Genomic DNA, 27,767 nt, shown 5'->3' with positions numbered 1-27,767 from the left:
CCGGAAAATGTCAAGAACATTAAACGTTTCTTAACTTCTCTAGGGTAGGGGGCAGCATTGGGAATTTTGGATGAAAAGCGTGCCTAAATTAAACTGCCTGCTACTCAGCCATGAAAGCTAGAATATGCATATAGTAGATTTGTAGATTAGTAGATGTGTATAAAAAACACATTGAAGTTTCTAAAACTGTTTGAATGATGTCTGTGAGTATAAAAGAACTCATATGGCAGGCAAAAACCTGAGAAAAAATTCAACCAGGAAGTGGGAAATCTGAGGTGTGTAGTTTTTCAACTCTTGGCCTATCGAATACACAGTGTCTATGGGGTCATATTTCACTTCCCAAGGCTTCCACTAGATGTCAACAATCTTTAGAACCTTGTTTGATGCTTCTACTGTGAAGTGGGGACGAATGAGAGGGGAATGAGTCAGAGGTCTGCCAGAGAGGCACGAGCTGGCCACGCTCGTTCACATAAGAGTTAGCTTGCGTTCCATTGCAATTCTGAAGACAAAGGAATTTTCCAGTTGGAACATTATTGAAGATTTATGTTAAAAACATCCTAAAGATTGATTCTATATCGTTTGACATATTTCTACGGACTGGAACGGAACTTTTGGACTTTTTGTCTGATCCTAGTGATCGCGCGACATAAATTTGGAATACTGGGTTAAATGCAAGAACAAAAACGAGGTATTTGGACATAAATGATGGACATTATCGAACAAAACATTATTGTGGAACTGAGATTCCTGGGAGTGCATTCTGATGAAGATCATCAAAGGTAAGTGAATATTTATAATGCTATTTCTGACTTCTGTTGACTCCAACATGGAGGATATCTGTTTGGCTTGTACTCAGATTATTGCATGGTTTGCTTTTTCCGTCAAGTTTCTTTGAAATCTGACACAGCGGTTGCATTAAGGAGAAGTGGATCTAAAATTCCATGCATAACAGTTGTATCTTTTAGCAATGTTTATTATGAGTATTTCTGTAAATTGATGTGGCTCTCTGCAAAATCACTGGATGTTTTGGAACTACTGAACATAACGTGCCAATGTAAACTCAGATTTTTGGATATAAATATGATCTTTACCGAACAAAACATACATGTATAGTGTAACATGAAGTCCTATGAGTGTCATCTGATGAAGATCATCAAAGGTTAGTGATTCATTTTATCTCTATTTCTGCTTTTTGTGACTCCTCTCTTTGGCTGGAAAAATGGCTGTGTTTTTCTGTGACTTGGCTCTGACCTAACATAATCGTTTGGTGTGCGTTCGTCGTAAAGCCTTTTTGAAATCGGACACTGTGGCTGGAATTACAACAAGTGTATCTTTAAAATGGTGTAAAATACTTGTATGTTTGAGGAATTTTAATTATGGGATTTCTGTTGTTTTGAATTTGGCGCCCTGCAGTTACACTGGCTGTTGACGAGGTGGGACGCTAACATCAACTGTTCAGAGGAGACCGTGTGACTATCTATCTAATCTATTAATTTTAAATTGTTGATTACTTCTCCTTGCTATTATCATTCACCTGATTATAAGACAAAACATGTGAAAAAATGTTTTGCTAACGTATGACGGGTGTCCCTGGCTCGCGGGTTTACCTGAGAGGGTTTCCCTTGGCAAGAAAAGGTTGAAGATCCCTGTACTAAGGAGATGCCATTTTAGAACAGTCAGTTCAGTTGGCAAGGTTTATTTCACCAAAATAAATTGCACTGAAATTGGAAGGGAGGATATAGTGCTCCAGAATGGTCTTTTAATTTCAATGCTTTAAAGGCCGAGTTTCTGACACATGTTTATTTATGTGTATGAACACAGCCTATCATTTCATCCTTGTTTGTTGAGCCCATATTTGCTGGTACAGCAGACACAGGTTGCATCTAAAATGGTAGCCTATTCCCTATATAGTGCACAACCTTTGACTAGTGGTCCTGGCCAAAAGTAGTACACTGACTGAGATAATATAATGCCCAGTGAATGGACCCTGCCACTGAAAAGGTTTGTCGTCCTCATGCCCTCCTCCTATAGGTCGATATCTGCGTCTGAAAATGTTCCGTGAGGATCACGGCTCCTGGATGACCATGTTCTTCAGCACCATCCTCTTCCTCTTCATCTTCTCACACATCTACAATGTGATCCTTCTAATGGCAGGAAGCATGGGGTAAGCCACCGCTCAATGTCTCATCCTTCTCTCTCATTCTCTCACTGCTGCTTTCATTTGTTAGAGCCTCTGTCTCTCTCAGTCCCATCAATCATCTCAATACTTTTATTCAGGGGTGGAGGAGATGAAGTTGGGGTGGGTGGGAGGGAGGGAGGGCACCTGAAAGATCACCTTCAGCACCACCATAACTCTTCAATGATGATAAGGGCGGCCATCTTGGTTTATTGACTACATAAAGTCAAGAGTCACGATAGCTTCCCCTTTACCTGCTGTTCTATTGGTTTACCTACACTCAATGGGTAACCAGCTGCAGAGCCGTGTCAGTCACACACATCAAGCCAGTGACAGGAATCCATTTTAGCATTTGATGTTTCAGTCAGAGAGAAGCTCCCAGTTAACAACAAACGTTCCCACAGCTTTAGAGAACGTACCCTTAAGAGTCCCATTAGGTCATTAATTTATGTTTTTAAAGGAATGTTCCCGTGATGTGCAAGCAATGTTTCCAAGAGACCATTCCCTTAATGTCACAAGATATTAATGTTCTAGATGTTCTAGATTAAACGAGAACATTGCAAGAACATTCATGTGTCCAGTTTTTTGTGGGTTAGGAGAATATTTCATCAATGTCCCACTAAACATACACAGAACGTGGTTGCCATGTTCTCAGAATATAAGATATAAAAATTCTAGACATATATCACGTGTTAGGAGAATATTCCATCACCTTCACATCAAACATACGCAGAACATGGTTGCTATGTTCTCAGAATATAAGATATTAATGTTATAGAAATGTTTCATGGGATCTGTGCAAGAACATTTGTGTAAAAAAAATGTCATTACACATTACACCTCTTGTTACTGTCATTACATCTCTTGTTACTGTTGCTGAGCCAATCCAAGGCTCTGATTGGTGGACCTCTGATCCAGTCATAGATATTTGTCTGTTGGCAAGGTTAGGTTTGTTAAAATATTAAATAAATAATTAAATATAATAATCAATTTTGAATTCAGGCTGTAACAATGAAATGTGGAATAAGTCAAGCACACAGTGCTTTTAACATAGTGTTTTCAACTTAGTGCCTTCAGAACATATTCATACCCCTTGACTTATTCCACATTTTGTTGTGTTACAGCCTGAAAATTTAAATAGATTAAATGTATGTTTTTCCTCACCCATCTACACACAGTACCCATAATGACAAAGTTGTAAAAAATGGTTTTGTGTTTTACAAATTTTGTGAAAATGAGACGAAAATACCTCATTTACATACAGTTGAAGTCGGAAGTTTACATACACTTCGGTTGGAGTCATTAAAACTTGTTTTTCAACTACTCCACAAATTTCTTGTTAACAAACTATAGTTTTAGCAAGTCGGTTAGGACATCTATTACACAAGTAATTTTTCCAACAATGGTTTACAGACAGATTAATTCACTTATAATTCACTGTATCACAATTCCAGTGGGTCAGAAGTTTATATACACTAAGTTGACTGTGCCTTTAAACAGCTTGGAAAATGTCAGATTTTCCAGAGATGTCGTGGCTTTAGAAGCTTCTGATAGGCTAATTGACATCATTTGAGTCAATTGGAGGTGTACCTGTGGATGTATTTCAAGGCCTACCTTCAAATTCAGTGCCACGTTGCTTGACATCATGGGAAAATCAGCCAAGACCTCAGAAAAGAAAATTGTAGACCCCCGCGAGTTTGGTTCATCCTTGGGAGCAATTTCCAAACGCCTGAAGGTACCGCATCTGTACAAACAACAATGCACAAGTATAAACACCATGGGACCATGCAGCTGTCATACCGCTCAGAAAGGAGATGCATTCTGTCTCCTACAAATGAACGTACTTTGGTGCGAAAGTGCAAATCAATCCCAGAACAACAGCAAAGGACCTTGTGAAGATGCTGGAGGAAACAGGTACAAAAGTATCTATATCCACAGTAAAACGAGTCCTATATTGACATAACCTGAAAGGCCGCTCATCAAGGATGAAGCCACTGCTCCAAAACCGCCATAAAAAGTCATACTACAGTTTGCGAATGCACATGGAAACAAAGATTGTACTTTTTGGAAAAATGTCCTCTGGTCTGATTAAACATAAATAGAACTGTTTGGCCATAATGACCATCGTTATGTTTGGAGGAAAAAGGGGGATGTTTGCAAGCCTAAGAACACCATCCCAAACGTGAAGCATGGGTGTGGCCGCATCATGTTGTAGAGGTGCTTTGTTCAGGAGGGACTGGTGCACTTCACAAAATAGAGAGATTCATGAGGTAGGAAAATTATGTGGATATATTGAAGCAACTTCTTAAGACACCAGTCATGAATTTAAAGCTTGGTCGTAAATGGGTCTTCCAAATGGACAATGACCCCAAGCATACTTCTAAAGTTGTGGCAAAATGGCTTAAGGACAACAAAGTCAAGGCATTGGAGTGACCATCACAAATCACTGGCCTCAATCCCATTGAAAATTTGTGGGCAGAACTGAAAAAGCGTGTGCGAGCAAGGCCTACAAACCTGACTCAGTTACACCAGCTCTGTCAGGAGGAATGGGCCAATATTCACCCAACTTATTCTGGGATGTTTGTGGAAGGCTACACAAAATGTTTGACCCAAGTTAAACAATTTAAAGGCAATGCTACCAAATACTAATTGAGTGTATGTAAACCTCTGACCCACTGGGAATGTGATGAAATGAATAAAATATTAAATAAATAATTCTCTCTACTTTACTTTATTTCTGACATTTCACATTCTTAAAATAAAGTGGTGATCCTAACTGACCTAAGACAGGGAATTTTTACTCTGATTAAATGTCAGGAATTGTGAAATACTGAGTTTTAAATGTATTTGGCTAATGTGTATGTAAACTTCTGACTTCAACTGTAAGTAGTCACGCCCTTGAGTCAATACTTTGTAGAATCACCTTTGGCAGGGATTACAGCTGTGAGTCTTTCTGGTTAAGTCTCTTCTGGTTAAGAGCTTTCTACACCTGGATTGTGCAACATTTTGCCCATTATTATTTTCAAAATTCTTCAATCTCTGTCAAGTTGGTTGTTGATCATTGCTAGACAACCATTTTCAGGTCTTACAATAGATTTAAGTCAAAACTATAACAGCCACTCAGGAACATTCACTGTCTCCTTAGTAAGCAACTCCAGTTTAGACTTGGCCTTGTGTTTTAGGTTATTGTCCTGATGAAAGGTGAATTAATCTCCCAGTGTCTGGTGGAAAGCAGACTGAACCAGGTTTTCCTCTACGATTTTGCCTGTGTGTGGCGGCATTCTGGTTATTTTTTATGCTGAAAAAACTCCCCAGTCCTTATCAATTACAAGCATATGCATTACATGATGCAGCCACCAGTATACTTGAAAATATGGAGAGTGGTACTCAGTAATGTGCTGTATTGGATTTGCGCCAAACATAACACTTTGTATTCAGGACAAAAAGTCTCCACCTCCCACTATGGAGGTGGAGGCACCAGATGGACCGCTCAACATGGGAATCCTCACGGGCCAGTTTGGGATGGCCCAGTTAGAAGACCCCAACCTCCAGAACATGAGGGGCCAGGTGATTGCGGTGGATGGTGCACTATTACCCGGGGTAAGTGAGTGGCGCTACCCCCACTTTGCCATCAAGCATAATTTGTTGTATCAGGTAGTAAAGCACAATGGGGAGTCAAAATACTTGTTACTCATACCCACCCAGTATCTTAGGACTGTCTTGCAGCTCGCCCCCACACCCACCTGCTCGGGGCACACCTGGGGATGTAGAAAACCAGGGAGCGGATCGGGAATCGGTTCCATTGTCCCGGAGTCAAGTGTGCCATTGAGGACTACTGCCTTACCTGCCTGGATTGCAAGATCACAGACATATTATAGAAACCCTTTGGTTCCCTTGCCCATTATAGGGGTGCCGTTTGAGCGGGTGGAGATGGATCTGGTGGGTCCGTATGTGAAGACCGCGAGGGGACACCAAATACATCTTGGTAATCGTAGATTACGCTACCCGATATCCGGAGGCGATCCCATTACGCACGGCGGCAGCGAACGTTATCGCGTGAGAGCTCTTCCATTTATTCAGCCGGGTGGGTATTCCGCGGGAAATTCTGTAGGACCATGTCTAGTGTAATGAAAGTGGTCTGCAATCTTTTACGAATCAACCAAATGAGGACCAGTGTGTACCATCCACAAACGGATGGGCTAGTCGAACACTTCAATAAGACCCTAAAACAGATGCTGAAGAATGTCATCGAGAGAGACGGGAAGAAACTGGGACCAGCTGCTGCCCTACCTGATGTTATTGGTGCGCGAGGTACCCCAAGCGTCCACTGGGTTCTCCTCATTTGAGCTCCTGTATGTCCATCGGCCCCATGGACTGCTGGACCTAGCCAACGGAGAGCAAATTGCTGGCTACGTGGCATGGGCCCTATGATATCGTTGAGCGGGATAGGCAATGTCCATTATAAGGTCTGCCAACCAGGGTGGAGAAAACCCCTCCAGCTTTACCATGTGAACCTTCTGAAGAAGTGGCACACACTAGAGGCGCTGTGCGCAATGTGGACCCGGGCACAGCAGAATCCGCCCTCTGTCGAAGTCTCCATGGGGTAAGACCTCAGCCCGAACTAACGACAAGCGCTCTGAGAGTTGGTCCAGCGGAATACGGCCTTGTTCTCCGAGGTGCCAGGGAGCACGGATCTCGTGGAACATCACATCTACACAAAAGTGTGTAAACGGCCATACCGGATACCAGAATCCCGGAGGACGGCGGTCCAGCGGGAAGTGGCGATAATGTTAACGATGGGGGTACTGGAGGACTCCCACACTGAGTGGTCTAGCCCCGTCGTGCTGTTACCGAAACCGGACAGAACCGTCCGCTTCTGCAACGACTTCTGGGAACGAGGTCAGTAAATTCGACGCCAACCCCATGCCTAGGGTGGACGAACTGATCAACCGCTTGGGGAAGGCAAGATACGTCAGCACCCTGAACCTGACGAAGTGTGACAGGTCTCCCGGGAGAAGATGGCTTTCTCACAATTCCTGGAAGCTAAAAATGTCCCCTTTTCTTCCATGGCCTGCATACTGACCAGACCTGTCACCCATTGATCCTGTTTGGAACGCCCTGGATCGACGTGGATGACAGCGTGTTCCAGTTCCCACAACTTCCAGCAACTTCGCACAGCCATTGAAGAGGAGTGGGACAACATTCCACATACCACAATCAACAGACTGATCAACGCTGCATGAGGCAAATAGTGGTCACACCAGATACTGACTGGTTTTCTGATTCATGCCCCTACTTTTTTAAGGTATCTGTGACCAACAGATGCTAATCTGTATTCCTAGTCATGTGAAATCCATAGATTAGTGCATAATGAATTTATTTGAATTGACTTGAGTTCCTTATATGAACTGTAACTCAGTAAAATCTTTGTTGCATGTTGCATTTAAATTGTTGCATGTTGCATTTATATTTTGTTAAGTGTAGGTTCGTTTTGTGGAGTAACTACAATGTTGTTGATCCATCCTCAGTTTTCTCCTATCACAGCCATTAAACTTGAACTGTTACGTTCACTATTGGCCTCATGGTGAAAACCCTGAGCGGTTTCCATCCTCTCCGGCAACTGTTAGGAAGGATGTCTGTACCTTTGTAGTGACTGGGTATATTGACACACCATCCAAAGGTTAATTAATAACTTTTTTTTTTACCCATCTACCTACATTGCCTCACAGTGGAGGTGTCATAATACGCATAAAACCTAGCCATCAAATAGTGAAGTGGTTCCAATCATTTTTCTACCGTTAATTTCCCACCTTAGGGGATTTTAGAAACACTTTAAATAAGGTCTGTTTCGAGTGGACTTAACCTGGCGGGCCGGTTTGATCATGTAAATCTCTCTCAGACAAGGTGACTTTTATCAATATATTCGGCTCTATTTAATCTGATTCGAAAATGCTAATTAGCATCAAAGAAGACATCATGCAAAACTACAAATCCCTGCAAGCCCTTACATGTCATCTCTAGCTGACACATATGCTAACAGTTAAAACTAGCACAAGACAGTTTACAGAATTGTCCTTTTTTAAAGAAATGTTGCCTATTTATTCATTACTACATTTGGCTAATATTGGATAGTTAATACAGAGATTCTTACCTTTGCCTCAATTTGTCAGTCTCGTCTTGATCATCATGGAATGTGTAGTTCTTTATGATAGTCACATTAGCAGCAAATTAGCATTTCATTTTGGGGGGATAAATATATGTGAATATATTGATAAAAGTCACCCTGTCCTAGAGAGATTTACAAGACGTCATGCCTGGGTAAGCCTACACGAAACACAGCTCTTATTTTAATTGCTTCTAAAATTCCCTATGGGAAAAATGAATGGTGGAAAAAACTATTGGAACCTTTTCCCTGTTTCACCGCTAGGTTTTATGGGTATTGTGACTCATACTGTGGTACTCTATAGTGCCCTTCTTTGCGAGGTAAAGAAAAACCTCCCTGGTCTTTGTAGTTGAATCTGTGCTTGACATTCTTACAGATAATTGTATGTTTAGGGTACAAAGCTGGGGTAGTTATTCAAAAATCATGTTAACCACTATTATTGAATATGGAATGAGTCCATGCCACTTATTATGTGACTTGTTAAGCACACTTTTACTCCTGAACGTATTTAGGTTTGCCATAACAAAGGGGTTGAATACGTATTGACTCAAGACATTTCAGCATTTCATTTTTATAAAAAAATGAAAATAACATAATTCCACTTGACATTATGGGGTATTGTGTGTAGGCCAGTGACAAAAAAATCTAAATTTAATCCATTAAAAATTCAGGATGTAACACAACAAAAAGTGGATTAAGTCAAGGGGTGTGAATACTTTCTGAAGGCACTGTATTTGACACACTTTAACATACAGTGCATTCGGAAAGTATTCAGACCCTTTGACTTTTTCCACATTTTGTTACATTACAGCCTTATTCTAAAATGTATTAAATAGGTTTTCCCCCCTCATCAATCTACACACAATACCCCATAATGGCAAAGCAACAATGATGCGTCTATAATTTTAATGGTAGGTTTATTTGAACAGTGAGAGACAGAATAACAACAAAAAATCCAGAAAAACGCATGTCAAAAATTGTATAAATTGATTTGCATTTTAATGGGGGAAATAATTGACCCCCTCTCAATCAGAAAGATTTCTGGCTCTCGGGTGTCTTTTATACAAGTAACGAGCTGAGATTAGGAGCACACTCTTAAAGGGAGTGCTCCTAATCTCAGTTTGTTACCTGTATAAAAGACACCTGTCCACAGAAGCAATCAATCAATCAGATTCCAAACTCTCCACCATGGCCAGGACCAACGAGCTCTCCAAGGATGTCAGGGACAATATTGTAGACCTACACAAGGCTGGAATGGGCTACAAGATCATCACCAAGCAGCTTGGTGAGAAGGTGACAACAGTTGGGGCGATTATTCGCAAATGGAAGAAACACAAAAGAACTGTCAATCTCCCTCGGCCTGGGGCTCAATGCAAGATCTCACCTTGTGGAGTTACAATGATTATGAGAACGGTGAGGAATCAGCCCAGAACTACACGGGAGGATCTTGTCAATGATCTCAAGGCAGCTGGGACCATAGTCACCAAGAAAACAATTGGTAACACACTACGCCATGAAGGACTGAAATCCTGCAGCACCCACAAGGTCCCCCTGCTCAAGAAAGCACGTATACATGCCCGTCTGAAGTTTGCCAATGAACATCTGAATGATTCAGAGGACAACTGGGTGAAAGTGTTGTGGTCAGATGAGACCAAAATGGAGCTCTTTGGCATCAACTCAACTCGCTATGTTTGGAGGAGGAGGAATGCTGCCTATGACCCCAAGAACACCATCCCCACTGTCAAACATGGAGGTGGAAACATTATGCTTTGGGGGTGTTTTTATGCTAAGGGGACAGGACAACTTCACCGCATCAAAGGGACGATAGACGGGGCAATGTACCGTCAAATCTTGGGTGAGAACCTCCTTCCTTCAGCCAGGGCATTGAAAATGGGTCATGGATGGGTATTCCAGCATGACAATGACCCAAAACACTCGGCCAAGGCAACAAAGGAGTGGCTCAAGAAGAAGCACATTAAGGTCCTGGAGTGGCCTAGCCAGTCTCCAGACCTTAATCCCATAGAAAATCTGTGGAGGGAGCTGAAGGTTCGAGTTGCCAAACGTCAGCCTCGAAACCTTAATGACTTGGAGAAGATCTTCAAGGAGGAGTGGGACAAAATCCCTCCTGAGATGTGTGAAAACCTGGTGGCCAACTACAAGAAATGTCCAACAAGGGTTTTGCCACCAAGTACTAAGTCATGTTTTGCAGAGGGGTCAAATACTTATTTCCCTCATTAAAATGCAAATCAATTTATAACATTTTTGACATGCGTTTTTCTGACATTGTTATTCTGTCTCTCACTGTTCAAATAAACCTACCATTAAAATAATAGACGGATCATTTCTTTGTCAGTGGACAAATGTACAAAATCAGCGGGGGATCAAATACTTTCTCCCTCACTGTATATATATCACATTTACATAAGTATTCAGACCCTTTACTCAGTACTTTGTTGAAGCACCTTTGGCAGCGATTACAGCCTTGAGTCTTCTTGGTTATGACACTACAGGCTTGACACTGCTGTATTTGGGGAGTTTCTCCCATTCTTCTCTGCAGGTCCTCTCAAGCTCTGTCAGGTTGGATGGGGAGCATCACTGCACAGCTATTTTAAGGTTTCTCCAGAGATGTTCGATCGGGTTCAAGTCTGGGCTCTGGCTGGGCCACTCAAGGACCTTCAGAGAAGCCACTGCTGCATTGTCTTGGCTGTGTGCTTCGGGTCCTGTTGGAAGGTGAACCTTTGCCCCAGTCTGAGGTCCTGAGCGCTTTGGAGCAGGTTTTCATCAAGGATCTCTCTGTATTTTGCTCCGTTCATCAGTCCCTGGATCCTGACTAGTCTCCCAGTCCCTGCCGCTGAAAAACATCCACACAGCATGACTCTGCCACCACCATGCTTCAACGTAGGGATGGTCCCAGGTTTCCTCCAGATGTGACGCTTGGCATTCAGGCCAGAGAATCTTGTTTCTCATGGTCTGGGACTCTTTAGGTGCCTTTTTGGCAATTTGCCGTCATGTGCCTTTTACTGAGGAGTGTCTTCCGTCTGGCCACTCTACCATAACGGCCTGATTGGTGGAGTGCTTCAGAGATGGTTGTCCTTCTGGAAGGTTCTCCCATCTCCACAGATGGGAGAACTCTGGAGCTCTGTCAGAGCGACCATCGGGTTCTTGATCACCTCCCTAACCAAGGCCCTTCTCCCCTGATTGCTCAGTTTGGCGGCCAACTATAGGAAGAGTCTTGGTAGTTGTAAACCTTTTCTATTTAAGAATAATGAAGGCCACTGTGTTCTTGGGGACCTTCAGTGCTCCAGACATGTTTTCGTACCCTTCACCAGATCTGTGCCTCGACACAATCCTGTCTCTGACCTTTACGGACAATTCCTTCGACCTCATGGCTTTGTTTTTGCTCTGACATGCACTGTCAACTGTGGGACCTTATATAGAAAGGTGTGTGCCTTTGCAAATCATGTCCAATCACTTGACTCCAATCAAGTTGTAAAAACTACTTAAGGATGATCAATGGAAACAGGTTGCACCTGAGCTCAATTTAGATTATCATAGAAAAGGGTCTGAATATTTATGTAAATAAGGTATCTGTTTTTTTGTATACATTTGCAAAATAAAAAACAATTAACTGTTATTACCTGTTCATTATGGGGTCCTGTGTGTAGATTGATGAGAAAAAGCATTAATTTAATACATTTTAGAATAAGGCTGTATAAGGCTGTACTTAATAAAATGTGGGAAAAGTCAAGGGGTCAGAATACTTTCCGGATGCACTGTATGTGATTACAATGTGCATGGTTATTTATACCGTAATTATTATTCAACATTTTGTCGCCTGGGATTTGAACTCACAACCTCTTAGTTCACAAAGTTCCGATCTTCCAGGTAATCAGACTGTTCTTTTATCATTTGTTTTATTTACTAATTGTAGATATGTTAGGGCTTTCTGTATAGTTATCTAATGCCGGTGGGGCATATTAACCTGTTATAATGATAGTCCTGAAAATCTAGTGTACTTTTACCATAGCTGAGATTTACTTCAAATTGCATTCACCCTATTTCTTACTCATATCAAGTTGTTCCAGATCTACACACATGCCTAGGGTTAGGGTTGCTTCTGGACAGGGCAAAACTACACTGGCCCGATAAGCACATGCACTAGAGATATCCCTTATTGGGTATTGAGTATCCATCCAGCTGCAAGGTCAAGGGCTTGTGATTTACCATTTGTTTGTTTTGGTTGTAAAACATTAAAATTAAATTACGTATTGCAAACATGCTGTCTGTCAGTGGAAGTAGACTGGGCAGGCTAATAGCTAGCGGTAAGGTGTTGTTGTTCTATACAGGGGAGGGGAATATGCTTGTATAATCTGTCAAACTGGCCAGAGCTGTGACAGTGACATCCATCATGCCAGCTCTTTCTGTTTGGCAGGAGGAAGGGAAACGCAGAGATGCATGGCTGAACGGAGCAGCCTGTCCGCTGAGACGATAAATGTTACCCGCTACCACTCTCCCATTTCATGCTTTACCAAAATAGTGCCTGTACTGCCTTCAGCAAATCAAATCAATTTGTATTTGTCACATGCACCAAATACAACAGGTCTTATTACAGTGAAATGCTTATTTACAAGCCCTTAACCTACAATGCAGTTTTAAGAAAAATAAGTGTTAAGTAAAAAATAGATGGGTAAAAAAACTTTTTTTTAAATTAAAGAGCAGCAGTAAAATAACAGTGGCGAGGCTATATACAGTGAGTACCAGTACAGAGTCAATGTGCGGGGGCACATGTGCGGGGGCACAGGTTAGTCGAGGTAATTGAGGTATTATGTGCATGTAGGTAGAGTTAAAGTGACTATGCATAGATAAACAGAGAGTAGCAGCAGCATTCAAAAGGGGGGGGGGGGGGGTAGCCATTTCATTAGCTGTTCAGAAGTCTTATAGCTTGAGGGTAGCAGTTGTTTAGAAGCCTTTTGAACTTAGACTTGGTGCTCCGGTACCGCTTCTCGTGCGGTAGCAGTAGAAGAACAGTCTATGACTAGGGTGGTTGGGGTCTTTGTCAATTTTTGGTGCGTTCCTCTGATAATGCCTGGTATAGGGGTCCTGGGTGGCAGGAAGCTTGGCCCCAGTGATGTACTGGGCTGAACGCACTACCCTTTGTAGTGCCTTGCAGTCGGAGCCCGAGCAGTTGCCATGGTGTTGATGTGAGCCATGACCAGCTTTTCAAAGCACTTTATGGCTACAGACGTGAGTGCTACGGGGCGGTATCATTTAGGCAAGTTACCTTAGTGTTCTTTGGCACAGGGACTATGGTGATCTGCTTGAAACATGTAGGTATTACAGACTCAGTCAGGGACAGGTTGAAAGTGTCAGTGAAGACACTTGCCAGTTGTTCAGTGCATGCTCAGAGTACACGTCCTGGTAATCTGTCTGGCCCTGCGGCCTTGTGAATGTTGACCTCTTTAAAGGTCTTATTCACATCGGCTACCGAGAGTGTGATCACACAGTCGTCTGGAACAGCTGATGCCTTCATGCATGCTTCAGTGCTGCTTGCCTCGAAGCGAGCATAGAAGTAATTTAGCTTTTCTGGTAGGCTGGTGTCACTGGGCAGTTCGTGGCTGTGCTTCCCTTTATAGTCTGTAATAGTTTGCAAATCAAATCATATCCAAATATATTGGTCACATACACATGTTTAGCAGAGGTTATTGCAGGTGTAGCGAAATGCATGTGCTTCTTGTTCCGACAGAGCAGCAATATCTAACAAGTAATATCTAACAATTTCACAACATATACCCAGTACACACAAATCTAAGTCATATATAAATTAACAATATAAATAAATATAAATATTCAATGACTACTCTGTTTGTATTCTGCCATATTACCAGTCACCTTGCCATGGTTAAATGCGGTGGTTTGCGCTTTCAGTTTTGTGCGAATGCTGCCATATATCCATTGTTTCTGGTTAGGGTAGGTTTTAATAGTCACAGTGGGTACAACATCTCCTATACACTTCCTGATGAACTCCGTTACAATTTCAGTGTTTTCGTCAATGTTATTCTAAGAGACTACCCGGAACATATCACAGTCTGCGTGATCAAAACAATCTTGAAGCGTGGATTCCGAATGGTCAGGCCTGTGTTAGCACGGCTACTTCCTTTTTGAGTTTCTGCCTATAGTAAGGTAAGGTAGGAGCAAAATGGAGTCAGATTTTCTGAAAGGAAGGTGGGGGAGGGCCTTATATGCATCCCGGGAGGTTGGAGTAACAGTGGTCTAGTGTTTTAGCAGCTCGAGTGCTACAGTCGATATGCTGATAGAATTTAGGCAGCCTTTTCCTCAAATTTGATTAGTTTAAATCCCCAGCTACAGTAAATGCAGCCTCTGGATATTCCAGTTTGCATAACGTCCAGTGAAGTTCCTTGAGGGCCATCGTGGTATCGGTTTTAGGGGGGTGTACACGGCCGTGACTATAATGAAAGAACATTCTCTTGGGAGATAATATGGTCGGCATTTGATTGTGAGGTATTCTAGGTCGGGTGAACAAAAGGACTTGACCTCCTGTATGTAATCACAATTACACCATGAGTCGTTAATCATGAAACATACACCTCCGCCCTTCTTCCTGGAGAGATGTTTTTTCCTGTCGACGTGATGAACTGAGAATCCAGATGGCTGGACCGACTCCGACTTTATATCCCGAGAGAGCCATGTCGGACTAGAAGACAGCTCCGAATTCCTCTTCTCCTCCGGCGCTGTTTTGGGTAGGCCATCGGAATCAGTTAAATTGCCCTGGGTTGTGAGAACAAAGGAACCGCTTTGGGAAAGTCATATTCCTGGTCGTAATACTGGTAGTGCTGATGAGTTACCACTGCTTTGATATCCAATAGTTCTTCCTGGCTTTATGCAATAACACATTACATTTTCTGGGCTAACAATGTAAGAAATAATACATAAAAAAGCTAAATATTGCAACATTTCCTAAGAACTAGAAGCGTGGCAGCCCTCTCTGTCAGCGCCTCCTTGAAACGCCCTGCCACATCCGACGAGTGTCGGAGCCGGTGTAGTACTATTCAATCTCAGTCCTATATTGACGCTTCGCCTGTTTGGTGGTTTGTCGGGGGGCATAGCGGAATTTCTTATAAGCATCCAGGTTAGAGTCCCGCTCCTTGAAAGCGGCAGCTCTACCCTTTAGCTCAGTGCATATGTTGCCAGTGATCCATGGCTTCTGGTTGGAGTATGTACGTACAGTCACTGTGTGGACGACGTCATCGATGCACTTATTGATGAAGCCAGTGATTGATATGGTGTACTCCTCAATGCCATCAGAAGAATCCCAGAACATTTCCTGTCGGGGCTAGCAAAACAGTCCTGTAGCTTAGCATCTGAGGCATCTGACCACTATTTATTGACCGAGTTACTGGTGCTTCCTGCTTTAGTTTTTGCTTGTAAGCAGGAATCAGGTGAATAGAATTATGGTCAGATTTGCCAAATGGAGGGCGAGGGAGAGCTTTATACACATCTCTGTGTGTGGAGTAAAGGTGGTCTAGAGTTAGAAATGAGGTAAAACAGATTTAAGTTTCCCTGCATTCAAGTCCCCGGCCACTAGGAGTGCCGCCTCTGGATGAGCGTTTTCCTGTTTGCTTATGGCCGTATACAGCTCATTGAGTGCGGGCTAAGTGCCAGCATCGGTTTGTGGTGATAAATAGACATCTACGAAGAATATACAGTTGAAGTCGGAAGTTTACATACACCTTAGCCATTTAAACTCAGTTTTTCACAATTCCTGACATTTAATCCTCATAACAAATCCCTGTTTTAGGTCAGTTAGGATCACCACTTTATTTTAAGAATGTGAAATGTCAGAATAATAGTAGAGTGATTTATTTCAGCTTTTATTTCTTTCATCACATTCCCAGTGGGTCAGAAGTTTACATACCCTCAATTAGTATTTGGTAGCATTGCCTTTAAATTGTTTAACTTGGGTCAAACCTTTCGGGTAGCCTTCCACAAGCATCCCACAATAAGTTGGGTGAATATTGGCCCGTTCCTCCTGACAGAGCGGGAGTCAGGTTTGTAGGCCTGGGAATGATTTGCACTTTTCACACCAAAGTACGTTCATCTCTAGGAGAGAGAACGCGTCTCTTTCCTGAGTGGTATGACGGCTGCGTGGTCCCATGGTGTTTATACTTGCGTACTATTGTTTGTACAGCTGAACATGGTTTATTCAGGCATTTGGAAATTGCTCCCAAGGATGAACCAGACTTGTGAAGGTCTACAATTTTTCTTCTGAGGTCTTGGCTGATTTATTTTGATTTCCCATGATGTCAAGCAAAGAGGCACTGAGTTTGAAGGTAGGACTTGAAATATATCCACAGGTACACCTCCAATTGACTCAAAGGATGTCAATTATCTGATTTCTTCTAAAGCCATGACATCATTTTCTTGAATTTTCCAAGCTGTTTAAAGGCACTGTCAACTTAGTGTATGTAAACTTCTGACCCACTAGAATTCTGATACAGTGAATATAAGTGAAATAAACTGTCTGTAAACAATTGTTGGAAAAATGACTTGTGTCGTGCACAAAGTAGATGTCCTAACTGACTTGCCAAAACTATAGTTTGTTAACAAGAAATTTGTGGAGTGGTTGAAAAACAAGTTTTATTGACTCCAACCTAAGTGTATATAAACTTCCGACTTCAACTGTAGATGAAAACACTCTTGTTAAATAGGGTGGTGTACAGCTTATCATGAGATACTTAGATTTTGTGCACCAGCTGTTGTTTACAAATATACATAGACTGCCACCCCTTGTCTTACCGGAGGCGGTTGTTCTATCTTGCCAATGCAGCATAAACCCTGCCAGCTGTATGTTATTCATGTCGTCGTTCAGCCACGACTCGGTGGAACATAAGATATTATAGTTTTTAATGTCCCCTTGGTAGAATATTCATGATGGTAGTTAGTCTATTTTGTTATCCAATGATTGTACGTTGTCTAATTGGACTGATGGTAGAGGCAGATTACCCTCTCGCCGTCGGAGGACTGATAGTAGAGGCAGATTACCCACTCGCTGTCGGATCCTTACAAGGCACCCCGACCTACGTCCCACAAAAGTCACTGTAACATACACTCATTGTTGTCATCTATTGCCACCCAGTTGCCCTTAGAGAGTCCCTCAATGAGTTTGCCACCTTGATAAGCTCATTTCCATTGTTCCTACTGGGCAACTTCAACCTCCCGATGTCTGCCGTCTAATTGTTTTTTTTTTCCCAACTCTTTTTTCTTTCTCCTCCCACTCCCTCTTTTGACCCACTCACAAGGCAGGCCTTATTTTTACTAGAGGCTTTTCGCATACTAATCTCACTGCAACAGGTCCCTGATCTCTCTCCCACTACTCCTTCCTCTTCTATCCTATCATCTCTCTCTTCTGCTAAATCCTTCTCCATCCTGTGTCCTGATTCTGCTTCTTTGACCCTACTCTCCTCCCTTTCCCCATCCTATGACTCGTACTGTCCCCTTTCCTCCCCTCCTGCTCCGTGCCTGAGTGACTCATTGTGAGCTTACAGAACAGGGCTGTGGGCAGCTGAGAGAAAATGGAGGAAAATGAAACTTCCGGAGAACCTATCACTCCCTCCTCTCGACCTTCTCTTCCTCTGTATCCGCTGCTAAAGACACTTTCTGAGGACGACTTTGTCAACCTCTTTGAAAGAAGGTTGACGACATCCGCTCCTTGTTCACTCAGCCTATTGAGTCTACTGGTCCTACACACACATAACTTTCTTTCCAATACACTTGAGTGTGCTGTCTCTGAACAGCTCTCTCGCTATCTCTCGCTCAATGATCTTCTTGACCCTAACCAGTCAGGCTTCAAGACAGGTCACTCAACTGAGACTGCTCTTCTGTGTCACGGACAATTTCTACACTGCCGCAGATGACACTCTACTCCTCTATTCTCATCCTCCTAGATATATCCGCTGCCTTCGAGTCTGTGAGCCATTAGATTCTCCTCTCAACCCGCTCAGGGCTGGGCATCTCAAGCTCTGCACACTCATGGATTGCATCTTACCTGGCAGGCTTCTCCTACCAGGTAACGTGCAGAGGATCTGTCTGCTCCACATACTCACTACTGGTGTCCCCCAGGGCTCGGATCTCGGCCCTCTCCTCTTCTCTCTCTACACCAAGTCACTTGGCTCCGTCATATTCTCACATGGTCTCTCCTATCATTGCTATGCGGATGACACTCAGCTACTTTTTTTTACTTCTCCCCCTTCTGACACCCAGGTGGCGACACCTGCGTGCCTGACAGGCATCTCCACCTAAATTTCAACCTTGACAAGCCAGAGCTGCTCTTCCTCCTGGAGAAGGCTTTTCTCGTTCCAAGACATCTACATCATGGTTGACAACTCCACGGTGTCCCCCTCCCAGAGTGCAAAGAACCTTGGCTTGACCCTGGACAACACCCTGTTGTTCTCTACAAACATCAAAGCAGTGACTTGCTCCTGCAGGTTCATGCTCTACATCAGGTGTATTCAACTCTTACTCTACAAGGTCCGGAGCCTGCTGGTTTTCTGTTCTACCTGATAATGACTTGCAAGTACCTGGTGTCCCAGGTCTAAATCACTAGAGGGGAACAATCAACCTTCCCATGTCATCCCACTCCTCCGTAAAATCCACTAGCTTCCAGTCGAAGCTCGCATCAACTACAAGACCATGGTACAGCTTTCCCCTGAAGCTAGGACAGCAGAGTTCCTGCCCATCTTTTGAAATGATCTGAAACCCTAGAATATCTTAAATAATCCCACAGCACCCCCTTTCTCAGAAATTCTAAATGTGTGACAATAGGAAAAAATAACTGTCTCTATGTATACAAAGAAGAAAGATCTTTTAAACACTGTAACCTTCTGTACTGTTCAGATAAATGTAAAACACACATACTGTAGGCCTACACGCTCTCCCTTCCTCCCACACACTTACTCCTGCTATCACACACATCCTCTCTCACAAACACGATAATACACACAGCACTCTTGCATATGCAGCCTACCTTTGATGCATCTCTTTGAGTACCCTATTCATTTTCAGTTATTTCTGTGCCATCCATATCTGTGCAAAGCCTAGTTAGTGGTTAAGTTATCAGGTTGCTAGCTAGCTAGCTAGTTTTTCAGGTTCCTTAAAAGTGCTGAGAATGTTCCCAAGCCAAGCAACTATCATTCCCAGAAAGTTGTGGGAAGTTTGTATGCAAAATAACAATAGGACAACCATACTCTCACTAAGCTCTAAGAAATGGTTCTCAGAATGTTATGTGCTAGCTGGGTGGAAAATCCTCATTTACTCCTCACCGTGAGTGGTAAACACTAAATGAACAGAGATACAGTGCAGACACAACGAGCCAAGTACTTTCAATTGGTCAACTATATGTCCCAGACATAAAAAATAATAGTCTCCCTTATGTAACAAACTGCCTGTGATGTGACAGTTCCAATGACATCACATAGTGAGCGGCAGGGTAGCCTAGTGGTTAGAGCGTTGGACTAGTAACCGGAAGGTTGCAAGTTCATACCCCCGAGCTGACAAGGTACAAAACTGTTGTTCTGCCCCTGAACAGGCAGTTAACCCACTGTTCCTAGGCCATCATTGAAAATAAGAATTTGTTCTTAACTGACTTGCCTAGTTAAATAAAGGTAAAATAAAATTTTAAAAAGTCATTTCAGGTTGTGTCTTTTCAGATTGATAGATGGTGCTGTTGTAAAGCAAGTGAACGCATCGAGCCAGCAGCCCACCAAGAGGCAGTAGGAGCCAGCAACCAGCTGTCCAGCTTCTCTGCTCTACTCCTCTACTACTCTCCTCTACTCTGCTCTACTCCTCTACTCCTGCTTCCTCCCAGCACCTCGTGTCTTGCTCTTTCTCGGTGTCCTCTTAAGGTTGGCGGTCTGCCAGAGATTTGCATCTCTGTTTAAGGTGGACCTATAAGAGCAGTGCTCTCATTCTACCAGAGAGGACCAGGACACGCCTCAGAAGAGATGTTCGGGTCTCTGATGGCAGCCGATGCAGCAGTTAGCAGAGAGGGGAGAGAGGTAGAGCGGGAGGAGGATGGAGAAGAGAATGGAAGTGTTCCAGCTCTGATGATGCAGTGAAACTTAAGTCTTTTGATCCGTGTCCAAAGCTTTTCTGCATCCATATCCCGCGTTCCTTTACTCAATATGAGGCCGTTGTAATATTACTGAGGCAAAGCATAAAAGAGAAGTACAATAATATCCCTTTGTGGCAAATAGGATAGGAAGCCTCTGTGTGGGAATTAATTATGTTTTCCTTTTCATTTTTTGTTCAGAGAGGATAAGGCACAGTTATTGCCAAGGCTCTGTAAAGGCCATCTGCTGGCATTGGTTTCCCTCGGAATAATGATGTCTTTGAAAAAACACACCATGATGCCTTGCGCTCGGCATCCAACTGTGATGGAGCGGTGCAGGAGAGGTCCTACTGCTCGTGTCCCCCCCCCCCCCCTCCCCACACACACACACACACCACATATTGTTTACATCTCACACCCCTTTGTAGATGTCTGGCTGTGTCTTGTGTGTGTCTGACCTGTGTGAGTGTGGCTGAGGGGGAGGTGTGTCTGTCTCCGTGCTCTCTGACCTGTCACCGTATGCTGTCCCTGACCCAGTACTCATTGATATGCTTACATTTTCTTTGACCTTTCAGACTCCACTGAGCTTGATTCAATGACAGTAATTTATATTTTCTCTAGGAATTGCCTAATACTTACTTATTCAAATTAAATTCATTCAAATATGATAAATGATGAGAGCGACATGTCATTACCTCTATGTTAGATGTGTCCATCAGAATTTAAAGCTGTCCAGACAAAGGACATTGATCAAACATGTAACCATGAGAGCCAATGTTTAAACATAACCCAGGGTCATCAGCTATCAACCAGTTGCCTTCATTCATATGTAACACCAGGAAAGCATCCCTCCATTGTGGCTCCCACAGCACACAGTGTTATCCAGAGCCACACTTGTTACCGGGCGGCTTTCACATCTGGGTCATTTGCATTTTAATGTAAGTGTCAGATTAGGGGGCTTTTGTTTGTGTGAAAGCAGAGGAGTGTGACCGCCCAGGGAGTTTGACGCCCTTCACCGGTGGTCCGTCACGCTGCCTAATCCCATTCTGGCATTTTACAGCACCATTACCTGCAGAAAGAAGCCCCTAATTAGGCAGTGTTATTTAATTAAGAGACCCCAATGCGTGGCACCGCACATGTTAATCATGACTAATTTAGATGAGGGGGGACTGCTATTACCAGGCTACACTGCTGCATGGGACGGGTGGAGGCGGGGGGCGGCTGCCTGCGTGCCCCATGTCCTCACCCAGTGGCGGGCGGGAGGGAGGGAGGGAGGAAGATGACCACAGCCGCCCCTTTGACTGAGCTGGGTTATAGCAGCACATAAGAACATTGTCTCTGTTTACCACCATGCCTCTGTGTTCCTTGTGTGAGAGTCCCTGTCTAGCTGAGCGGGCATAATGCCATAGACTAGCAGATTTAAAAGGCAGAATAAATGGCATGTTGTGGTATTTAGGTACCAAACATAAACATGACCAGGGGTGGAGAGACCATGCTATTTTTTGTAGCTGAGGGTCGATAGTGAGAGAGAGAGAGAGAGGAGAGACGGGTCTGTCATTACCTCAGTATCATAAGCCCACCTTCCCCTGCTGTTATCTGGGACAAGGGGGAGAGGCCTCATTGGGAGTTGGCCTCTTACAGGTCATCCTCATGCAGAGACATACAGACAGCTACTCTCAACAGCATAGCACATTAACCTTGACAACTCTATGGGAAAGTCCACTGGGAACTGGAAAAAGCCTAACACAGTGTGTGTGTGCATACATCTGCATCAGTGGAGGCTGCTGAGCGGAGAACGGCTCATAATAATAGACGGAATGGAGAAAATGGAATGCCATCAAACACCTGAAAACCATCTGTTTGATGTATTTGATACCATTCCACTTATACTGCTCCAGTCATTACCACAAGCTCGTTCTCCCCAAAGAAGGTGCCTCCAACCTCCTGTGGTCTGCATGTGTGAATCTCTCTACCTTTTTATTATGTTTCACACCAGCCAGTCATGTCATTGATAGCATTTCAAAATCTTGCCTTTAAGGCTACAGTTTTGCAAGCACTGTACTATAAATTGTTTGTGCTGCTCTGCAGACAATTTGCGATAAAATATGATTTATAAAATGTGTCCTGACATTTCTAAATGCCACACAGTGCAGAACCAATCTTCCCTTGAGGGACATCAAACAACTTGAAACGTGTCTTTTAATCAATATTTTCACATTTGTAATGCATCTACAAGCAATCATTTTTTATATAAGCTTACCACAGTTGATTTTGTGTGTCTGTGCGCGTGCATGTGTGTGTGCCTGCCTGTGTGTTGATGTGTGACTTTTTATGTAAGCACTTGAGCACTTTCCCATCTCGAGAGGAGGTGGAAAGGTAAACTCAGAGCTTGTCTTGACTATCAAGTATAAAGTCATGGTCTGGCTGTATTTATCAAGTAAGGCAAAGCTACAAGCCTGTCTCACCCACCTGTTTGTAGCCTTAATTAGCAGGCATATGCCAGCATCTACAAGCAATACTTTCTAGAAAAGCTTATCACGATTGATTTTGTGTGTGTGTGCGCGTGTGCCTTTTATCACTTGTGAAATTGTAAAGCCCAAGTCAAGTGGATTTATAAGCTTCTTGGACTTGCAGACTACATTTAAGACTAGTTTAATGGGATACTGATACAGTGGACAGATACTGGTGCTGGCCTGGAAAGTGCCTGCTGGTTATTCACTCTCACTCCCCCCCTGTATGAGCCAGTAGGGTGATAAGAGACTAGAGAACTCTATCTGGAGGAAGTTTAATACAAGATGTGCGCTGATGTCGCTCTGACTAAAAAAGAGGGGGATGGATGGAGATAGAGATTTTAAGTCGCCTTGGGAGATGATTTGGTGATAGGAGAGAGGCCTTTCCATGACAGCTTGATGTTCTTCAGTCAACCATTCTCCAGTCCAAAGCTGTGTACACTGTCAAATGTGTGCTCTTATGTACTGTACACACGGAGGAGACAGAAAAAATCTCAATGTAGAGGACGGAGGATCCAATGCCATGTTCGTGTACTGAAGTAGAATAGACACCTCCGAGGCTTCAGAGGTTACACACCTGCCAGGTTCTTCCACAATCACGGATTGTGAAATTTAGAGTAACCGTTTGCTACAGACATTTTTGTAAGAAGACCGGTTTTCTGGATGTTTCCTGGTCTGACAAAGAGGACTAGCTCTGTCACTTTCCAACGCAGATGTGGAAGGCTGACTTAGGCGGATGTGGTGGATTGAGACGCAGCCCATGCAAAAAAAAAACAGATATCTCTCTTAAACTGACGGATTTGGATGTATATATGTTAATTAGATTGACTCTTACGGTGTCTTAAAAATACAATTTTGTTCCATAGAGAGTGCAGATTTTGGCGAGAGTGCAGATTTTGGCGTAACTGGTTCACTGCTTTGCGCCACAGGAGCCATTTTGGATCCGATTATTCATGGTAGTTAGTGTACTGATGTTCCACCAGGAGGGAGCCATTTTGGATCTGATTATTCATGGTAGCTACTGTACTGATGTTCCACCAGGAGGGAGCCATTTTGGATCTGATTATTCATGACAGCTACTGTACTGATGTTCCACGGCTGACGTGAACCCTCTCATTAGGTCAGAGGGTTCATGGCAGCCGTGGAATCGTTGCCTTTAATCACACTGAGAGAAGAGTCCCCAAACTCTTCCTCTGTGCTCTTCTGCTTTCCAAAGAAAAAAGGGCAAACATTGCTGCCTGGTAGAAGAGGTGCAATGTTTGCCCAATTAGATAACCGTGGAAGAGGTGGAGAGAGGGCAAGTGTTTTCTCTGATACAGCCAGCTATCGGCTAGATTTAAGTCTGAGTTGTGCTGGGCTAGACAGCGTTTCCAGGAATATCGATTATAATTTTGCAGTGGGTACACGACTCCCTGTGGGATCTCCTTGGCAACTGGACCGGGGCCAAGCTGCTGAGCATCTAACTGACTTAATGCAGGTAGGCCTATAAATCCCCATTCTAATCAAGTTTATTTTTATTTACTTGCAAGGTGTTAAGTCACCTATGCCATGCCCCTCACGTTTCTGTTAATCAAGCCCTTTCACAGCAACCTAATGAATAGAGTATTGATGTCATATGATTTATATTGTAGCCTACCTTTAATTAGCAGTCTATCTGTTTTCATGACTACAGAGACTGTCTATGTAGGCACAAGAAAACAGGTGCCATTTGGGGTCAATGGTTTGTCATAGGTTCTAGGAGACACTTGAAACAGGACAGTTATATGGTAGCACTTTTACTCTACACTGAGCAAAAAATTATGGGTAGGAGTAAATTATACCAGACCCTATCATATTTTTATATATTCATTTTCAAAAGCAGCTCATTTTTATGACTTCAAAGAACATGAAAACAGCAGAAGAAGACAAGTGCCATTTGGGTTCAGTGGTTCGTCATAGCTGATAGCAATTCTGCCCCAGGACCACCTTCAATTCTTTATTATGTTTTGTTACTAAGGGGAATTATGAGTTAATGGGTGTGAAAAGGGAGAGCAATTATCATTAATTGGAGATGAATACCTATTCAAGTTTAATTTAAACATGCCTAAGCTCTTTAATAGGCTTTAATGGATAATCCTGTACCGCTTTGAAAGAGTTGTATTTTCATTCACAAAAGCAATGTCATGTACAGTCCATTGTAAACACTAATAACACATCAAATAAATGCATGGGAAAGTAAAACAGACATGGTTGTCATTTTCTAGATGCCTCTGTCCACATAGCCAAATAAATATTTCATGGTTAATGTGTGGCAGGTTGGAAAACAGCCACGGAGCCAAAATAAGATGAGTGGAGCTATTGACTTCAGAAACGACCTGCTGGAAAACCACATTGACCTGTCAGGGTTGGGAGAGGGAGGGAGGGAGGGAGGAGACCGCACCTACTGTACTTACCGCCCCCCAAAGAGAAGAAAAGAAGGATGAGGGAGGGAGGAGGCCCACCTGCTCCACTCAGCCTCTAAGACGCTGCCAGGAGATCAAACCCCTCCCTCCCTCATCCTTCTTTTCTTCTCTTTGGGGGGCGGTAAGTACAGTAGGTGCGGTTGTCATATAGACCTGGCTTGTGACCCAGTTTCTCCCAGTGTTATTTCCAGGATAAGTTGGAAGATTATTGAATACCCTGAACAAAAGGCTCCTGCTCCCATCTCCACCTACAACAGGAAATAGAGGAGGAATAACTAGGACTTCAGCGAATGCATGTCATCTTTTTCCCTGCACCCTTTGTATCAGGGATGTTCTGTTAGTTCCAACAACCAACTGAGACATCTCATGCTTTTGGATAATGCTGATTTAAATTCACCTAGACACTGGTACAAATTTGCGAAATGGAAAGATAATTCCCAAACAGTATGGAGGTAAACAATTTCATGGAAGCTCAGTGTATATTGTTTACAACCCTGAGGGCCCCACGAAGGTAGAGCCGCTTGCCGCACACTGTTTTCACGGGGCTAGTTTGATTTGGATGGGATCTGACAGTTAGCATCAAGACACTAAGCAGCCGCAGTGACCGTTTTCTGTTTCTCCCTCCCTCCCTCCCTCCCTCCCTCCCTCCCTCCCTCCCTCCCTCCCTCCCTCCCTCCCTCCCTCCCTTTCTGACCCTCTCTCGCTCTCTCTTTCTTTCTTTCTTTCTCTTTCTCTCTCTTTTTCTATCTCTCGTTCTCTTTCTATCTCTCTTTCTCTTTCTAGGCCTCACATGGTGACAGAGTACATGGGTATCAGGAATGAGAGCTTCATGAAGATTGCAGCAGTAGGGACGTGGATGGGGGACTTTGTGACTGCATGGATGGTAAGATGGTAAGATGGTACTACCCAGTAGTAGCCCAACACGGATTAGAATCAACTAGAATATCAGCACAAAGACAGTGGGATTAGGGTTTATACCCTTAGCACCTGGTCCCAGGCCAGATCAAACAGAAGTAACAGGAACAGAGCAACAGTGAGAGGTCACAGGAAACACAGAGAAACATAGCGGCACAGCGAGGGGTGGAGTGGAGTAGAAGAGAGACAGTGAGGGGTGGAGTAGAGGAAAGGAGAGACAGCGAGGGATAGAGTGGGGGGAGAACCCCGCACTACCCCTGCCGACACCCTCGCGCCCCACAGTTTGGGAACCACTGGAGTAGAGGAGAGACAACTTGTCACGCTTCCTCAGCCGCCATTATTATTCTACTGTACGAGAGGGAGGGAGAGAGAGAGAGGGAGAGAGAGAGAGAGCTGAATCCAGACATTACTCTGGCTTTTTTAAATTCTTTTTTTTTTTTTTTTACAGTTGATTAATTCAACAAGGCACTTTCAAGACGACCTCTGTGTGTCTCCTCGACAGAGCAGATATTTTGAATGTGTCATCGGTAGATGAGTGAGCAGGAAATTGGTGTTTTTGCAACACTGCTCATAACAAAAATTATTAAATGATTTTCTCTACTAGGGCTGTGGTGGTCATGAAATATTATCAGCCGGTGATTGTCAAGCAAATAACTGCCAGTCTCACATCAATTGACCGGTAATTAACATAAATACATTTAGCATCTCCTGGCTTCCATGCATACCCTACAAGCCACTGACGCAGACCTTTGGAACATCTACATTTTAAAAAGTCTAATAAATTCATTAAATATATCTTAGACCATCATAATAAATCCATGATTTATTTTAGACAGGTCTAAAGAAACATGATATGAAGAGAATGTAGTTATTTCCGAAGAACAGAATAGCACACTTTGAGTTGTCCTTATGTTAGGCCCTGTCATATGGCTTTGGGCTACAGTAGTTCATTTAGCAGACAAGATTCGCTTATAATTCTATTGCGTTATTTTATATTATTTTATAGTATGAAGAACACAATTGAACATAGCTAAATAAAATAGAAAGGATATTTTCTCCAAACGATTTCCGAGGGAGTGAGCACATGCGGCTATTCTGTGTTGAGCAGTTAACAAAGAAACAGGTCCTCCTATATGCTAAATTTAGTGTTATTTATGCAACATTAGTTGTGATACAAACGTTGGCTGCATGGCTGATTTGAAAAAAGTTGCATGAAGGCATGAACTCTGCTTTGTTTCTTGTGCAGGCTGCACACACTCTCAGTCACAATTGGACAAGCACTTGATAATATTCTCACCAGGTCCCGAATGTCATGGCACCATCCCCCTTGTGTGGCCGTAATGCCCTTGGGCTGAATAGAATAATTACAGCCACCCTTCTCATGGCTGCCAATCTCCGTGCTCCGAGGCACCTCTCGCTCACATGGCTCTCTCAGATA

General features: G+C 43.2%; 1 protein-coding gene across 3 annotated transcripts in view; it reads left to right on the top strand.

Moving 5' to 3' along the window:
• The window catches only part of LOC110508721 (transmembrane protein 117), a 90,054-nt gene that overhangs the window by 39,088 nt on the left and 23,199 nt on the right, over window positions 1–27,767 (top strand). Inside the window, exons 3-5 of one of the 3 annotated variants that reach the window (XM_090208020.1) lie at window positions 2,032–2,164; window positions 5,615–5,776; window positions 26,198–26,297. In XM_090208020.1, coding sequence (XP_090064146.1) covers window positions 5,757–5,776; window positions 26,198–26,297 — 120 coding nt within the window. In that variant the 5' untranslated portion in view covers window positions 2,032–2,164; window positions 5,615–5,756. The remainder of the gene's footprint in view (window positions 1–2,031; window positions 2,165–5,614; window positions 5,777–26,197; window positions 26,298–27,767) is intronic. The other 2 variants (XM_021589510.3, XM_090207982.1) reach the window with 2 other exon arrangements.

Source organism: Oncorhynchus mykiss, chromosome 1 (genome assembly GCF_057628025.1).
Source record: "Oncorhynchus mykiss isolate SJ-2025 chromosome 1, ASM5762802v1, whole genome shotgun sequence".
Taxonomy (NCBI): domain Eukaryota; kingdom Metazoa; phylum Chordata; class Actinopteri; order Salmoniformes; family Salmonidae; genus Oncorhynchus; species Oncorhynchus mykiss.
Note: the sequence above shows the minus strand (reverse complement) of the source record. Positions and strands in the feature narration are given on the sequence as shown.